Here is a 12,383-nt window from a genome sequence, read left to right on the forward strand (position 1 = left end):
TGGGTATATTTATCAGTATTTTGCATTTCTGTAGTTGTTTTGTGTCTCTTTTTGGTAATTTGCATCTTTGTATATTTTTTTGTCTTTTAGTAGTTAATTTGCGTATTTTTGGTGCTTATTTTGTGTCTTTTTGTGATTGTTTTGTGTTTCCTGATAGATATTCTGTATCTTTTTGTGGTGGTTTAGTATCACTTTATGATTGTTTTTTGTATCTCTACAAGTATTTTGTGACTCTTTGTAAGCATTTTGTGTGTCTTTGTAGCTGTTTTGTGTGTTTTTGTAGGTGTTTCTGTCTCTGTATTGGTTTAGTGTCACTTTATGGTTAGTTTTTGTGTCTCTTTGTAGTCATTTCATTTCTCTTGGTGGTCATTTTATGTCAGTCTTGTAGATATTTTTGTCTCTTGGTAGACATGATAAGTCTCTGTGGTTGTTGTATCTCTGATGACAGTTCAGTGTTTCTTTGTGGTCATTTTGTGTATCTTTGTAGTTGTTTTGTTCTCTTTGTGGTGATTTTTTGTCAGTCTATAGATATATTTTTTGTCTTTTTGTAGATATATTACATCTCTCTGTGGCTGTGTGTTTTTTTTGTTGTTGTTTTGTGTCTCTGTAGATATTTTGTGTCTCTTGGTAGATTTTGTGTTGTAGATGTTTTACGTCTCTCTGTGGTGGTTCTGGGTTTTTTTTTTAGTTTTGTGTCTTTTTGTGGTTATTTTGTGTCAGCTTGTGGTAGTTTTGTGTCCTTTTGTAGATATTTTGGGTCTAACGGTAGACTTTATAATTGTGTAGATGTTTTGTGTCTCTCTGTGGTGGTGGTTTAATGTCACTTTGTAGTTGTTTTGTTGGCCTTTGTTGTAGTTTTGTGTGTCTTTGTAGTTGTTTTTTATGTTTAGTAGGTATTTTGTATATTTTTGTAGAGATTTGAGTCTCTGTGTGTTGGGTTTGTGTTACTTTATGGTAGTTTTTTTATGTATTTGTGGCTGTTTTCTATCTCTTTGTAGATATTTTGGGTCTAATGATAGATTTTGTTTCTTTGTAGATGTTCTGTCTCTGTGAGAGTTTGTCACGTAGTTGTTTTGTTGGTCTTTGTTGTAATTTTGTGTCTCTTTGTGGTAGTTTTGTGTGTTTAGTAGTTATCTTGTGTATTTTTGTAGAGATTTTGAGTGTCTTTGTTGATGTTTGTGTCTCTGTGTTGGGTTGGTGTCCCTTTATGATGGCTTTTTTATGTCTTTGTGGTTGTTTCTTTGTCTCTGTAGGTATTTTAGGTCTAATGGTACATTTTGTCTCTGTAGATGTTCTGTGTCTCACTGTGGTGGTTAAATGTCACTTTGGGGTTGTTTCGTTGCTCTTTGTTGTAATTTTGTGTCTCTTTGTGGTAGTTTTGTGTGTTTAGTAGTTGTTTTGTGGATTTTTGTAGCTTTGTAGATGTTTGTGTTGGGTTCGTGTCACTTCCTTGTGTTTGTTGTTTTGTGTCTCTTTGTGGCTATTTTGCGTATTTCTTTGTTTTTCTGTTTTCACTGCTTTACACTCAGATGTTCACCTAAATGTTCTCTTATGTGCCTGGTTCAAAATCGATCACACACTTGAATTTCCTTGGAGGATCAATGTAGTATCTGTTGTTGAACTATATGTACTTTACCCAGTCTCCCCTTTGGTTCTAGCAGTTCTCCTTCAGAGCTGCAGTACAGTGGAGGCAGGAGGAGTCAGCTACAAGTCAGTGTTATGTAAAAAGTGCCTCGCTGGACCAGAAGTTATGTCAGAGAAGGACTGACTCAACTTTCTGCTCCTCCTAAACTTTAGGGGTGTTTTACGGTGGAGGTGCCCCGCTACGCCCCCACGCCTTTTTTTTGCGCCCTCTGGTTGGCCACAGCCGGTGTCAGTCAGGGGTCAAGCGGCCGGTGATTGGTCAGCGGAGTTGGCCCACTTCCCTTTCTCAACTTCCATCTGGGGCTCGGGTTCGACTCTGTGGTGACTGTCGAGCCGCGCATTTGTACGACTTTGTCCGGTGTCAGAGGCAGACGCACCGGTGCGGTTTCACAGCTCTCCCCGGGGGAAGTTTGCAAGCAGGAGCTTAAGAGTTTCCGGATCTGAAACTTTTTTTTTTTTACACATCAGAAGACAATTTGCACGAACGAAAACATAAAAAAATGGCAGACAGCGAGGAGCAGCAAGTGTCTTCCACCACCCCCATGTTCAACGAGGAGGTCCACCACTACCAGGCCGAGCCGGACCCCGAGCCCAAGCAGGACCTCTTCAGCGTGGATGACATTGTAGACTTGGTCGGCGGGGCTCAGGACGCCCTGGAGCGGCACATAGCTGAAGATAGTGCGCCACACGAGTCAACAGAAACTTCCTTCATTCCCCCGGAGGAGCTCGTCACGTTACCGGAGCCCGAACACACACCGGTGCCAGAGGTGAGGGAACCCGAACCGGAGCCCGAAATCCCAGACTCCACCACGTCATCTCCTTTTGTTCCCGAGCCTGAGCCCCAAGTCGTCGCACCCAAAGCCGAACCGGAGAGCACAAAGATCGCACCGGCTGCCCCCGAGCCAGAACCTGCCCCCGAGAGTGACGCCCTCCCAGCGGCTGAACCCCGGACAGCAGCCCCAGCCCCCGCAGAGGTAGCAGAGCAACCTGCGGTGACAGAGGAACCTCCGGCTCCAGCAGCATGTAAGTATCTGAGCGGAAAAACGTCGACATATCAACGTTTTTGTAGGTTTTAAAGCAGAAAAATTACATTTTTCCGAGTGAAATCGAGTTAAAGTGGATTTGAACGTTGTTTTCCATTTTACCAGTTTGTGTGCAGCTGAGGCGGTTAGCATCATGTCCACACACCGACACGCTGGGTGACAAAAACGGGCTGAAGTGCTGCCTTTTGTGGGTTTAAACCAACTTTAATCACCCATATGTGTTAATTCAAACCAAATAGTGTTAATTTTATCCAGGTTGGTGATATTTGTGGCCGGTAAAGGTTAGCCGGTTAGCCGGCTAGTGATGCTACCCCGAGGGGAGCGGATGGTCATGAGGCTCACCGGCTGCTTCGGTTCTCCGTAATGGGGAAAAGCTCATTTTAAAGCACACGGGTAGATGTAGTCAGAAAAATAAGACTAAATCAGATGTTTTTGTGTGTATTTCTGCGGGCGGATCTCCCAGCTGAGCCCCCGGTGAGCTGTGCGGTGGTGATGCGGCCCACCTGTTTTCTCTGACACACGGCAGGAAGCGTTAACTGTTGCTTGGATGAGGTGGCGATTATTGCCGCATTTAGCCTCCAGCGACAGCCCGCTCCGGTAACCTGGAGCCGGTCCGGGGCTTCAAAATAACGTTTAACGGAGATATGTTTGGCCGATTTCCCCGTTTTGGGTGTGATTATTGAGGCAGACCGAGCAGCGCCCATCTGCTCGGTGCCTCTCCCCGCTGCGTGTCCGCTGCTAACGGTAGTTGTCACGCTAGTTCCATTATCGGACGCGCCTGTTTTTTGTTTTTCCTCACAAAACAAGCAAAAAAAAAAAACAAACAAAAAAAACAATGAGTACATATTATGTATCAAACCTATATGGTTTCACTGAAATATAATCTGAAAGAGCAAGAAAAACATACGATGGTGTCCAGTTTCTGCTGTCAGATTGACTCCAGTGCTCCTATGTAAGCTAGCATGTTAATTTACCAACATAAAATCTCTTAATGTGAATTATAACCCAGATCAAGCTATGTGAAATTGTTTTATTTTAACTGGTTCGACTGTCGAATTTGTAAAAGAAGCAGCGTGGCGGATGAGCACATGTCCGATAATGGAAGCAGCAGCGGTTAGCACAGCTTAGTCACAACAAAGGAATCCGCTCTGCGTCCACTCCCTGTCGGCTTCCCTGCCTGTCCACGCCGCTCCCTCAGCCGGCTCCAGCACCTTCAATCAGCTGTGTACGCGTTATTGTATCATCCAGAATTCACTCATTCACACCCGTCCGCCCACCGGAACCGTCTCCACCAGAACCAACACCCCAAACCTGGGACCAGCTGAGCTCCACAGGCCTGTATCTCCATAGACCAGCTGCCCTCTCAGTCTTGGAGGCTCCTCAAGTGGTGTTTGTGTAACGTTTGGACTGATGCTAATTCCAGAGGTGCATGTTTGGATCTGCTGTTGTTGTTGTTGTATGCTGAGCTGTGTCAGACAGCAAGTAAACAGGCCTGATCCTCCAGCAGCAGAGGCTGGGTGGGGCTGCTGACAAGGCCACTGATGGAGGAGGATAAAACCACCAGCTCCAGTTATAGCAAACAGCCTGAACAAAAGACAGACATGCAGTGAATCTTTCCATCACTGTAGACGTCTGTCACGTTTATCGCACTACTGACACACAAATCTGTCATTAAACTCCGTAAAACATGACCGTTTCAGCGTTTCATCAGCCGAACAGGACCCAGGCAGCACTTTTTATTAACTCCGAATGTTCAACACTTGGAGTTAAATTTACTGTAAGACTTGTGCCACATAAATAAAGTTTGATTGATTTAAAAAATGCGAAACAAAAATCTGAGAGCAGCTTCTCAGTTTTCTCTAGTTGTAAACTCAAATTTTGTGGGGTTTAATGTTGTCTTAGATTGGTTTAATCGGAAAGTAGCTGTCAGAAGTATTGATAATAACAAAACTAGTCATCTCTTGCAGCCTTACAATTCCTCTATAGTGGAATAATGTGTGTTAATCATTTGACACAGTAAAATATAAATAAATTACAGCTTAGCAACTAATCAGATCAGTATAAACTAAAATACACAATTAATTTTATTGTTGATAAATCTGGCGATCACTTTTCATGATTAATTTATTAGTTGTTTGGTTTATTAGTCAGAAAATGGATTAAAAATATCAATCAGTTTTTCCCAAAGTCTTGTTTTGTACAAAAACCTACAAATATTCAGTTTGAAGTGATAAATGATCAATAAATGCAGTAAATATCTGTTCTGAAATGCTGAAATCTGCCATTTTTTTGTTAGGAAAATGACTTGAGAGTTTTATTGATAGAGTACTTGATAAATAAAATAATAATTTCATTTTCTTTTCACTAAATTGATTGTTTGGCTTATGAAACAATAAAAATAGCTGCCAAGGCAAATTTAATGTCTTTCAGACGTGCTAAAAGTCAAAAATACTCAGTTTACAGCAATGAATGACAAAGAAAAACAGCAAGGGAAAAGAAAAGCTGTTTTCAGAGGCTAAAATCTGCAGCTATATAAGCTTTTCACTGTATTTGCCTGAAAAATGACTCGATGAATTAATGTACGCTACTATTAAGTAGTATTTATTAAATGAATTGATTAATTTTGGTTTTAAAATGTCATAAATAGCTGCTAAGGTTAATTTTATGCCTTTCAAATGTGCTAAAAGCTGAAAATAATCAATTTACAGCGGTAAATGAAAGAGGAAAAACAGCAAGTTTTCTGTTTTGAGACAGAAATTAGTAAATATTTACCTAAACATATTCCATTTGCAGCAATAGTCAATAAAAAAGCTGCAAATATTCAGCTTCTAGAAGCTGAAATCTGTAGATATAAAAGCTTTTTGCTGTTTGCCTGACAAATGACTTAAAGAATTAATGTACGTCAATATTAAGCAGTATTTATTCAATTAATTGATTATTTGTTTGGTTTATAAAATGACAAAAAAAGCTGCTAAGGTTAATTTTATATCTTTCAAATGTGCTAAAAATAATCACTTTACAGCTATAAATGACAAAGAAAAAGAGCAAATTTTCTGTTTTGAAACACAGAAATCTGCAAATATTTAACGTTTTTTACAATAGGGTTAATGCATGTTAATATTCAGCCATTTTTTTCAATAAATTGATTGGTTTATAAAAAGTCACAAATAGCTGCTGGGGGAAAGTTGATGCCATCAGATGTCTTGTTTTGTTCCTCAGACCTAAAAATATTCAGTTTACAGCGATGAACAATGAAGAAAAGCAGCAAATACTCAGTTTTGAGATGCTGAAATAAACAGATTTAATTTTTCTTTTATTATTTTTGCTTGAAATGAATAAGAGACCCGCTGTGACTGAACATCACACAGACTTGTGTCGTCACGGTAACAAAGGTGTGTGAGGCGAGTCTCGGCCGTCGCCGTCGGAGACCGTGACTGGCAGGCCGGCTGATTGTCTGGACCTCGGAGATCACCGCCGGCCTACATCTTATTTTTGGGTCACCTACATCCGTCAGAGTGTGTTTGTGGAGAGCTGGTGATGCGTTCAGGTGGATTAGATGGAGACTTAGCTTAAAGCTCAGTGTTGTTGTTGTTCTGCGTTGAAGACGACACATTAGCAGGTTAAATGTTTCAGCTGCCTGAGTGTGATCAGAACCACATGTTAATCTGGTTTAAATCTCAACTCTTATCGCTCCCAGAGATTTCCAGAGCTGCAGGATGAAACGTGATACTTTGCGGCATTAGTCTGATTCTTCACACTGATGCACATTTCAGGGCCTTAATTCCAAAAACTAAACCAGACATCTTATCCGCTCAAGTTAACCCGTGGATTTGAGGAGCAGAAAGTACACTATAGAGAATATTCTGTGAAACTCTAGCAGCAATGAAGCCAAAAAAATACTGTAATGAACAGTAATTTAATGTTAAAAACTGTAAAAATGATGAAACTTATGGCAAATATCTGCAAAATAGTGATATTTTTAATAGATTTCAATACGTTAAACAGTTTAATTTTACAGATTTTTGATGTAGACGTCATGCAAAGTTTTTTTTTCTTACAGTAAACTTGCAATTTAATAGTTTTTACTGTGATTTTTACTAGATATTGTCTGTAATAAAACAAAACCGGAAAAATCAGTAAAATAATAGTTGAAACTATTCATATAGATTTAATATTAATATACATAGATTTTCTGACAAATAATGGCAAATATCTGTAAAATACCTACTTTTTTCTGTAAAACTGTAACTTTGCAATCAAATGTTGCAAAAGAACAAATTACCGTTTGTAAAAATACAGATAGACATTATGTACAGTATTTTTTTTTTTACCGAAAACATGCAGTTTAATACTTTTAACTGTGATTTTTACTAGATATTGTCTGTAATTTAACAAAGCTGTGAAAATGGGTAAAATAACAGTTGAAACTATTCATGTAGGTTTAATATTAATATACATAGATTTTCTGTCAGATAATGGCAAATATCTGTAAAATAATGATATTTTTTAGTAGATTTAAACACAGTAAACAGTTTAATTTTATAGTCAAACATTGCAGAATAGCTATTACTGTTTGTAAAAATGCAGATTTTTGATGTGGAAAACAATTATGGCGTTGGCCTGTTTTTTCAGCATTTAAACAAGCACTTCTGTGATTTTACTATATATTATCTGGAATTTACCATATCAGAGAATATTTGTAGAGCAATACTTAAAATAATATGATACATTTTTCAGCTTTTAATATGCAGTTATTCTTACATGTGAAAACCAGTACTGTATCTGTAAAATCATTCTAATTTTAGCACATTTAAATACAATCAAACAAATTACGCTTGTAAAAATACACATTTTGTTGTAGACATCATGCAGTTTTTTTTTTTTTTTTTTTTTAACAATGAACATGCAAATTAATACTTTTTCTGTGATTTTTACTAGATATTGTGACGGGGAAAATCTGTACAATAACAGTTAAAAATATACATGTGAATTTAATATTAATATACATAGATTTTCTGTCAGTTAAAGGCAAATATCTGTAAAATACCTACTTTTTTCTTACTTAAATACAGTAAAAAATAATGTAATTTCATTGTGATATGTTCTAAAACAATGAGTTAACATTTGTAAAAAAAATACAGATTTTTGATGTGGACATACAATTCTAGCAGTTTTGGTCTGTTGTTCATGGTAAATATGAGATTTTTTTCTGTGATTTTACTAGTTATGTGTAATTTAATAAAACCAGGAAATTTTGTAAAGTGGCAGTAAATAGCTAAATAGCTGCAGCAGTTTTTTTTCTCATAAGCACGGCTGATATGGGCTGTTTTTGTGGTGAAAATCTGCTCTTAACTTTACTAAATGCACTTTAAAAGATATGAATATATGCAGTAATTATAGGTTGGATACAAGAAGAGAAAAGGTACAATTTCAATCCAGCAAGATTTTGTTCTTTTAAATGCAGGAGACAAAACAATAAAAACATCTGTCAGTGGATATCAACAGCACCACAAACTACATCCTCTAAATCAGTCATGGAGTTGAATCTGTCTAATCGGTAAAGAAAAATAGTGAAAAACTGTTAGATTTGACTATGAGTTTTTGCTAAGTTTACCTAGTAAACTGTATTTAGTTTTTAAATCTAAAACAATTAATCCTCTAAGCATTTAAGAAAATAATCATCAGTTCTTAGAGCAAATATCAGCCAATAACAATCATTCCAGGATGGATCGGAGCGGCTTTAAAACAAGATTATCCACAAACCTCAGACTCAGCGTTGCTTAAACAAAAACAGAAATATTCAACCATCTTATTGTCTGTCGTGTTCTGGCAGCACACTCCAGTTTTCTCCTCCTCAGGCGTCCCAGCTGAGGACCTGAACAGCCGTCAGTCAGCTGTAAATCATCCAGAGTCGGATCAGCAGTTCAGCACATCTACAGGCTGGGCTTAGTTCTGCTGGAGGCCTAAAGAAATGCAGCACAGTCACGTCACTCCTGTCTGCTTTGTGTTTGCACATTTTCCAGAGAAACTGCTGAATATCATTAGCGTTTGGTGTGTTTTAATCTCAAAAAGGTGTTTCTTTTAAGCAGGATTGTGCAACTGAGGCAAATAATCTGTCATTAAAATAACAGCAGGTACCAAAGTACGCTGCTGTGGTTGGAAAACTGTATGAAAAAGGTGAAATATTCAAAGATATAGATAAAGGAAGGAGTCACCTTTGGAAACAGGCAGGAATTGTACATTGAGTTCTTCATTTTACAGGCTGGCAGCAGCTGAGACGTCGGCCTGAAGTCATATATCAGTGTCAGGAGAGACGCTTATAGCTCAGGGAGGAGACGAGCTCCTTCACAAAGATATCAGGAGGTTTGATCCCTGCAGACGTCAAGAGGCCTGAAAGGAACGAGGTCCAAACAGCTGTTTATAAAACCCCTCCAGGCTGATTCTGGACCCTTTTAGCTTTTTTTTTTGCTCATTATTTACTGCAAACTAAATTCCTGCACCTCCATGGAAACAGAACAACTGTGAATGAAAGGAGAAGGAACTCAGAAATGTCTTCTGTGTTGTTTGATGGATAAAATGTCCTGGAAAAGTTTACTTTAAAAAGAAAAAAGAAACTTTTTTTCCACTAGAGAATGTGAAGATGCTTTGAACAAATGTTAAAGCGATCTGCAGATGTTTTCAGCCTGACACATATTTGTTAAGACAAGATTATAAATGTTTATTAGTTTTTGTTTATTGTAAATTAGTTTATATTTTTATTATAAAAGCAGGAGCAGTTGCGTGTTGGCAAGCAGAAAGCATTGTGGGAGCTTAGATGGTTCAGGGCCACCATGAGAAAGTCCTCTGTGACTCTTAATGCCCTCCAGACAGAGATCTCAATTTGCAGGAAAGCTAAAATGTGCTATGACGCTGTTGTTGTGTTGTGGCATTTTTCTGCCTCTTGCAGAATTTTGATGTTTGTTTCACATTTTTTTAAAGTTTAAATTTGGTGTTCTTGTGTTTGTAAAATATTGTACATCTGCCTTGTAGTTGCAGCTTGATTGGTTACTTTTGAAGTAGCGGTTTCTTTTTTGCTCTCTGACATTTTTGGAAGAATTTTGATGCTAAAATGTGGAAAAAACTTCAAATACACTTGAAATTCTGTTGTTTGAGTGGGTCGGTTTCAACTGTAAGATGCCATTATAGAGCTTGGATAGAATTTTGTTGCGTGATCCGGACTTAAGTAAAGATAGGAACACTTTTAGGAACCCTGCAACTCCGATTCCAGGTACCACTTTAAGGTTTTGGTTGAAGTAATGTCTGACCTGGAAGTGTCTGTAAAAATCATCTGCTGTGATGAATTTTACTTTATAATTCCAAACTGTGACTTCTCATGAAACTGCTGGTGATTTCATGAAGTGACATTGAGGTGACAGTAGAACTTTTTTTTTTTATTGCACCATCATAATTCACTCTCTATCACCCTTTTACCATTTTACACGACCAAAGTATCTCTAATATCTTCATAATAAATTAGATAATGGATTTTAGAAATCAGAAAACCAATAGTGACAAATGTTGTTTATGCGAATCAGAAACGTCAATATATTAAAAGAATCTGAATGAGTTTCCAACTTGCGGCTGTAGTTTAATGTTAAATGTGTTGTTGTTGGTTCAATCGCAGGTCTTCTTCATCGCTGGAAGATAAACCTCGACAGTAGAGGTAACAGAAAAAACACGTTATCAATAATCAAATCAACACAAATTAACATTTAAAGTTGATTCCCTGAAGCTTTAATCTATAATGTTATCAATCAACTTCTAATTCTTGTGATTTTGGCAGATTTTTGACTCGAATCACACAATAAATTCTCTTGATTAACTTCAGTGATTTGCTGCTTTTGCCTCAGGGAGGTTTAATGCCTTGCTCAGTGGGACCGACTGTGCTTTAATCAAACGGAGGCTTTTAATTAGATCTGCTCCCTAATTAAGCTTCTCTGATTGAGGTCTGCTTATGACATGAATGAATTCAGCTGCAGTTTGATCGTCTTTTGTCGAATCTGAATCGTGTCTTGACATGTTGGGTGAAGACAAAGGATAATTTTCCTAAATATTCGGTAACCCTGTTCCAACTTGTGTTTGTTCTGCAGCAGAACATGGTCATAATAATATTTAATCAGCACAATGTGTTTAGTAGCAGCTGCTATAAGTTGCAGTATGTTGAGTACTCAACATACATTTCTTCCATACCTGAGGTCAGTGATGACCAGGTGAGGAGCTCAGACGTAGGTGGTGTCGCTGTTTTTTCTTGGTAAACCAGGTTCCGGTGTTTGATCGGGATCCTCCTCCAGCTGGTATCAGACCCAGAACTCCCTCAGAAGTTTATTTATCTCATCTGTGTGCAAGAAACAGAAGTAAAATTTCTGATTACTTGTGTATTTTTAACCCTCTTCTTATGTTGTGTGTCAACCCATTGTAACGTGAAAAAAAATCTGAAAAGAAAAAGTTAAGATTATTTTTTTGGTATGAAAGGTCTTCTGCTTGACTTAATAAGTGTAAATAAATATTATCTTGGAGATATATGCCATTTATCAGTATTCCACCATTATTAATGTGTTTTCCCTGGCACCCTTGTTGCCAGGTTTTTAGTTTTATTTTGCTTTATTTATTATGGTATACACACTGCCTGCAGTTAATCTGAAAATATGTCTGTAATGGAGTCTTTCATACCGTCTCAGTTATGCTCACAAGTACAGAATTTCTTGTTTGTTTGTTTTTACAGGATGTGGAGCAAATCCTTTATTTTTGTAGTTTTTTTTTAAATGAGATGTAAAATCGACTTATTTAAGCTTAATTTGATGAGTTTAAGAACTGCTTGTCAAACACAATTCGTTGGAAAAGTTGGGAAACAGGAAAGTCCTGTTTTTCCTGTTTGTGATTGACAAATGTTATCATTCTTGCAATATTGTTAGACATTTCTTCAAAGATAATATTGCTTCCAACTCAACTTCTTTTATCATGATGGAGAGTAAATTAATATCTGAACAGGGGTTTTAGTTGCTCCCTGTACCCTGAGAAACCTCTGGAAAATATTAAAATAGATTTGGGAGATCTTACCTCAGGGAAAATCTTAAAAAAAGAAGAAAAATAAATCAAATAAACAATAAATAAACAAAAATAATTCTAAATTTACTTGCATATGTAACCAGTTTATGTTTGTCTACAGATGCCTGTAGTGTCACAAAAACATTTAAGAGTAAATCAGAGTATTTTATTCTACCATGACTCCTCTTGGTTATGAAATATTACACAGACTAAATAATGTGACTCGTGGTGTTTTACTTCCCACACTGACTCACCTCCCAGCTCAGACATATGTTAGAGATTCAACACAATGCGTCATCCAGCAGCAGTTTTTTAGCTTCTGTTTACCTGCAGTTCTGAGTCCTCATGCTTCTGCTTTTACTGCACAAATACAGAAAACCTGCAGGGTGTAGGAAAACCACTCAGCTGGTTTATTGTAGGAGTGTTTCAGGTTGTTTGTGTGCTGAGTTATGAACTCGCTGGATGTTGGACTATTACTCCGCCAAGGAACGTGGCGGAGTTATGTGTCAATCGATGCATGTTTGTCCGTCTGTCTGTTCGCAACATTACTCAAAAACAGACTAACAGATTTGGATGAAATTTTCAGGGAAAGTCAGAAATGACACAAGGACC

The 12,383-nt window shown here is 37.6% G+C and overlaps 1 protein-coding gene across 6 annotated transcripts in view; it reads left to right on the forward strand.

The window, feature by feature from the left end:
• The first annotated feature begins 1,940 nt into the window (after positions 1-1,940).
• rtn4a (reticulon 4a) overlaps positions 1,941-12,383 on the forward strand; it is a 48,235-nt gene continuing 37,792 nt past the window's right edge. For 2 of the 6 annotated variants that reach the window (XM_023294108.3, XM_023294110.3), the window contains exons 1-2: positions 1,955-2,667; positions 10,351-10,389. In XM_023294108.3, coding sequence (XP_023149876.2) covers positions 2,145-2,667; positions 10,351-10,389 — 562 coding nt within the window. In that variant the 5' untranslated portion in view covers positions 1,955-2,144. Of the gene's footprint in view, positions 2,668-10,350; positions 10,390-12,383 lie in introns of all 6 variants that reach the window. The other 4 variants (XM_023294109.3, XM_023294112.3, XM_023294106.2 and 1 more) reach the window with 3 other exon arrangements.

The sequence above is a fragment of the Amphiprion ocellaris genome, chromosome 16 (genome assembly GCF_022539595.1).
Source record: "Amphiprion ocellaris isolate individual 3 ecotype Okinawa chromosome 16, ASM2253959v1, whole genome shotgun sequence".
NCBI lineage: Eukaryota > Metazoa > Chordata > Actinopteri > Pomacentridae > Amphiprion > Amphiprion ocellaris.